Here is a 5,724-nt window from a genome sequence, read left to right on the forward strand (position 1 = left end):
TCGCCTCGAAGTGGACATGCGTCTTTCACGCGGCAATTGCATCGGTTTTCTGTGGTGATGTTGTTGTTAACTTCGTTCCGCAGTATTGTTTTGTTGTGGGATGAGATGATGCTCTGTACGTTTGGCATACAACTATAACTTAACTTTAACGTGTTTCGGTTGAAGATTTGTGCAATGGATGGTTTGGGGGAAGGATTCATCTATGCCTTTAAGGAACTTGTGGCCAATATCGGTTTTGACGTTTGAGCTGTAAGGTGGGTTGTACCAAGTGACATTTCTGGTTCTTTGTCGGGTTCGTTGAGTAGGTTGGGGGTTGTAGTGTAAGTTATAGTTGTATCCACTCTTCTTTAACGCTTCTTGGTATGGGCGCTTGCTTGAATCAAATGATTCCTTGTCTGATGAAATTTTTGAAAGGCGTTGATTGATCGTTTCGGGGATTCTACGCATAATGGAGGGAGGGTGGTTGCTCTTGACGTTGACGTACTGGGGCATGTTGCCTGGCTTTGTATACGGTTTGAATGTTCCGGTCATTAGATTGAATGTAATGTCTAGAAAGTTTACGCATTTCTTGTTAGCCTCGATAGTTAGTTTGAGTTTATTGTCGCTGAACACTTTACAGATTTCTTTCTTTATTTTTTCTATCTCGCGTGGAGGGACGTTGAACGAGCTCAGGCCATCATCTCGGTACAAACCAATAGCATTTCTATACGTGGCAGGAAGTTGTGATAGCAAGTAGGCTCCCACCAGTTCGCATGTTTCCGCACCGTCAAAACTGCCCATTGTCACATCAAAATTCGAGCTACTGTCCTTCTTGCACCAAGCTTGGTTTTCACTAAAGAGCAAGGAGTTCTTGGCTTGAATTATGATGTGACTTTCTTCTTCTGTTATCTCATCATATTGGGACACGAATGCAATAGCCTTGTTTAAAAGCTCGTCTGTTATCGATAGATAAAAATCAACGACCTCAAAGCTGATAAACGAGTGTGCGGGTTTGTTATCAATGTTCTTGAACCATTGAATGACAGAGATACTGTTTTTCCATTGCATCACACCGGTGGAAGATATAATTTTATTGTTGATTCGCTCGAGGATTTTTTTACTAATAATGCCGATCTCGGATTTGGCGGGATTGATGAGGCGCGTTGTCGGATTGTTGTTGAAGTTTGGCTTGTGGTCTTTTAACGTAATGAAACATTCTTTCTCGGCCATTGCATCGATTCTACTATCTAACTTTAGGTTTTTCGCGATTCTCCGTTCTTCTTTGGCTATTTCGGCTGTGCTGTTTGCTGTCGCTTTCTTGTAGGTTTTTGTAATGCTGTTGTGGAGAAGTTGTTTGTATGGCTCGGGTTTCACGCGGTAGAAGTTGGTAGTCTTGTCGGCGGGTATGAACAGTTCGTTGTCTTTCTTTATTTTCTTAATGTCTTGGTTCAGTTTATTTTGGAATGCAGATGTTGACGGTTGGAATTCAATGTTCTGAACTAGCGTTAGCATTCTTTCCTCAAAATCATGAAGTTCGGCGATTGGTGGTGGTGATGTTGTTTTTGAAGCCATATGTTTCTCTCTTGATTGAAGTGTCAGTTTTGTGGAGAAAGTGGTGCGCTTTCCATCTCAAATGTTGAAGGAAGGATTGCGTTTTTTCAATTAGGCATCTTCTGTACATGTTTGGCTGTGCTGTTGGGATATTCTTCGTGGAGTAGCCAAGGTTTGTGGGTTCCATTTCAATATGTATTAGAGTGCTCGACAGTGAAGGAGCGTGATATACAGGTGTTGTGATAGAAACTATCGTGAAGATAGAAACTAGCGCATACAAAATCGTCTGGGTAGAGTGCTCAATGCTAATGCAGAGCGGCATAACACAAGATGAGAAAACGCAGGTTACTTCATCGAAATTTTATTTACTACAGGACTGTTTCGTATGACAAGCTTACAGCTTGCCACACTCGTCAGGTAAATAATATAATACTACAACAGCACGACGGACTATATACAGGAGATGCATAATTAATTAATTAGATCATGTTACATGGGTGTTACTAAGGAGAAATGTCTTTCGATGTCGGCAGGCGGATACGAGTTTGTTGCGTTTGTTAAGAGAGCTTAATTCAGGGTGACAGATAATGATGAATTTTTCGGAAAGGCATAGATTACAGCGTTTGGTTTTGTTGCAGTATGGTTTTGACTTTTTCATTATTTTCCAATTGATGATGTATGGTGTATTATTATCTTTTAATTGCCAAATGTGTTTGCTCAGTTCAGTTGCATTTTTCTTAGTTTTGTTGCGGAAGGTGCTGGTGTGGTTGAGATAGCGTGTTTTAAAAGTATTTTCGGTAAGACCAACGTATGTTTCAATTTCTTTCGTCGCCTCATTGGTTACAGCAGCTTGATACACTACGGCTTTTGTTTGACACTCGCCTCGAAGTGGACATGCGTCTTTCACGCGGCAATTGCATCGGTTTTCTGTGGTGATGTTGTTGTTAACTTCGTTCCGCAGTATTGTTTTGTTGTGGGATGAGATGATGCTCTGTACGTTTGGTATGGTGTTTTATTATCTTTTAATTGCCAAATGTGTTTGCTCAGTTCAGTTGCATTTTTCTTAGTTTTGTTGCGGAAGGTGCTGGTGTGGTTGAGATAGCGGATACAACTATAACTTACACTACAACCCCCAACCTACTCAACGAACCCGACAAAGAACCAGAAACGTCACTTGGTACAACCCACCTTACAGCTCAAACGTCAAAACCGATATTGGCCACAAGTTCCTTAAAGCCATAGATGAATCCTTCCCCCCAAACCATCCATTGCACAAAATCTTCAACCGAAACACGTTAAAGTTAAGTTATAGTTGTATGCCAAACGTACAGAGCATCATCTCATCCCACAACAAAACAATACTGCGGAACGAAGTTAACAACAACATCACCACAGAAAACCGATGCAATTGCCGCGTGAAAGACGCATGTCCACTTCGAGGCGAGTGTCAAACAAAAGCCGTAGTGTACCAAGCTGCTGTAACCAATGAGGCGACGAAAGAAATTGAAACATACGTTGGTCTTACCGAAAAAGTGAATGTTTATATACATACTGTTATTCAACTCAACTGAATAATGTTAGCTCCACCACAAGTTCATTGCGTCACGCAGTTTCAATCAACCGGCTGGGAGGTTTTCTTTCGCGACGTGGGTTACGTGGTTCGAACACAGCACTTGCAGTCCCCTCCTCCGGTTCGTTTGTCGTAGCTGAATCACGAGTCTGCGTCCATTCAGCATCAGAAACCGATGACTGGGGCGATGAGTCCACTGGGAAAGCGTTAGGCTCCGCTGGAAGGACTAACCTGGGATTTTGACTAACCTCAGGAACAACTTCTCGGCCTCCCGGTGGTGGATTATCCATATCTGATGGGTGACAGGCGCAAATCTGGTCGATATGTCGTTTCCACGGCATGCTGTCGACTTGGACGGTATAAGTGACCGGTCCCAGTTTTTTTAACACCACTCCTCGAATCCATGATGGCTTCTTCGGGTTCTTCCGGTAATCTCGAACCATAATTATATCTCCTAGTTCATGCAACCGGGTTCTTTTCTCTTCAGGCATTGATCTTTTCATTACTGATTCTCCTAGAGATGGTTTACACACGTCTAATCTCGTTCTCACTTTTCTTCCGAGAAACAGCTCACTTGGTGTAACTTTAGTCAAACTGTGCGGTGTGGTACGGTACGATAGTAAAAACCAGATGCCAGTTTCTGATTTAATGTACCCGATTCAGACTCCATAGTCTTCATGGCTTGTTTAAAAGTACGAACTGCACGTTCAGCCTCCCCATTTGAACTTGGGTGATACGGTGCTGATCTAATATGGCGAACTCCATTGTTTTTCAAGAAGGTCTGAAATTCTTCAGCTACGAACTGCGGTCCATTGTCCGACACTAATTCTCTGGGAAGCCCAAACGATGAGAACAGGTAACGTAAGGCGTTGATGGTACTCTCGGCCATCGTAGATTTCATCTTGACGACATCTAACCATTTGGAATGAGCATCGACCACAATCAAAAACATTTCCCCCAGAAACTGTCCGGCGTAATCGACATGGATCCGTTGCTAAGGTGATTGTGGCCAAAGCCAAGGGTTGGCTTGAGCTTTCGGACAATTTGGCAAATGCTCTCTACAGGGTTCACACGCCGCAACTTTTCTCTCGATGTTGGTATCCAGGTTTGGCCACCAAACATGTAATCTCGCAAGGGCCTTCATACGCACCATGCCAGGGTGACTTCTATGTAATTCGTCCAGGATTTCTTCACGATAACATTCTGGGACTATCACACGAACTCCTCGGAGCAGACAATCTTCCTCGATAGAGATTTCCTCCCGCACACGATGGTACGCTTGTAATTCGCTGTCGACCTCACTTCGAGGCCAACCACACCTGGTATATTCGGTGACCCCAGACAACCACTTGTTGTTCCTTGTAGCGCTGGCCATTCGAGTGGCGGATATTGGTAAGCCGTTGACTTGCATTTTGTTCACAAGTTCTGCTTCTTGGAAGAAGACACCGTCCAACACTTCGCCGGATGCAGCGAGAGGGAAACGTGACAGCGTATCGGCATTTCCATTCTCTTCAGTTGAACGGTACTTGATGTCGAACTGGTAGGCTGATAGTTGGATCGCCCATCTCTGAATACGCGATGCTGCCAAGACGGGAATTCCCTTTTTTGGACCAAGAATCAGCGTCAATGGCTTATGATCTGTCAGCAAGATAAATCGTCGTCAGTACAGGTATTGGTGAAATTTCTTAATTCCGAACACAATTGCAAGGGCTTCTTTTTTTATCATGGAGTAGTTACGCTCCGCTGAAGTGAGATTCTAAAGGCATACGCAATCGGTCGTTCTTCATTCGCACTATCCATCTGATGGGAAATCACTGCTCCCAATCCGTGGGCAGAAGCATCCACTGCTAAAACCAACAGCTTCTTAGGGTCCTAATGAACCAACACTTCTGACAACACAAGATGCTTCTTAACTAGTTTACAGGCATTTGCACATTCTTCCGTCCAAACCCACTCCACGTTATTTGCCAAAAGATCAGTCAGCGGTTGAACCATTGTCGACATGTTTGGGATAAATTTACGGTAATAGTTCACAATACCCAACCACGATTGCAGCTCCTTCTTGTTGTTGGGATCTTCGAGCTTCAACATGGCTTCCACTTTCTTCGGTGAGGGGTGGATACCCTCTTTGTTCACCACGAAAGCAAAATATTCTACTTCGTCTTGCATGAACGAACATTTCGACTCTTTAAGTTTGATGCCAAAGTCGTCTAATCGTTGTAATGTTAACTCCAAATTCTGCCTGTGCTCTGTATCATCTTTGCCCGTTACTAAAATATCGTCAAGGATATACCCGACTCCGCCAATCCCTTGGAGTATCTCATCCATAGTTTTTTGGATTTAGTTTTTCCAACGAATCGAGCGGTTAATGGCGCGAGGTATTCAGCTGCGTACTTCATTACTTTAACTATGTATTCTATGCCATGGAAGACGCTGGCATCCTGTTTCTTGACAATCCCACACATGTTTTTATATTACACTACGTTTTTCTACCCCGAATTAACCATTCATTGCATGGATACAAGGATGCTTTTAACAACCATGGCATTTGGACTGCCAATAATTGGTCACCAAACCAAATGTGGTTGAATGGTATGTTGAACGGAGAAAATCCATTAGCACAC

General features: G+C 43.3%; 1 protein-coding gene across 1 annotated transcript; it reads right to left on the bottom strand.

Moving 5' to 3' along the window:
• Positions 1–4,094: 4,094 nt before the first annotated feature.
• LOC114526551 lies at positions 4,095–5,428 on the bottom strand. Its single transcript, XM_028548157.1, has 2 exons — positions 5,023–5,428; positions 4,095–4,738 (listed from the first exon to the last, which is right to left on the bottom strand). The coding sequence occupies exons 1-2, from the start codon at positions 5,426–5,428 to the stop codon at positions 4,095–4,097; spliced, it is 1,050 nt and encodes a 349-aa protein (XP_028403958.1).
• Between the last annotated feature and the right edge of the window lie 296 nt (positions 5,429–5,724).

The sequence above is a fragment of the Dendronephthya gigantea genome, unplaced genomic scaffold (genome assembly GCF_004324835.1).
Source record: "Dendronephthya gigantea isolate DGI-Jeju-01 unplaced genomic scaffold, DenGig_1.0 000039F, whole genome shotgun sequence".
Classification (NCBI taxonomy): Eukaryota; Metazoa; Cnidaria; class Anthozoa; order Malacalcyonacea; family Nephtheidae; genus Dendronephthya; species Dendronephthya gigantea.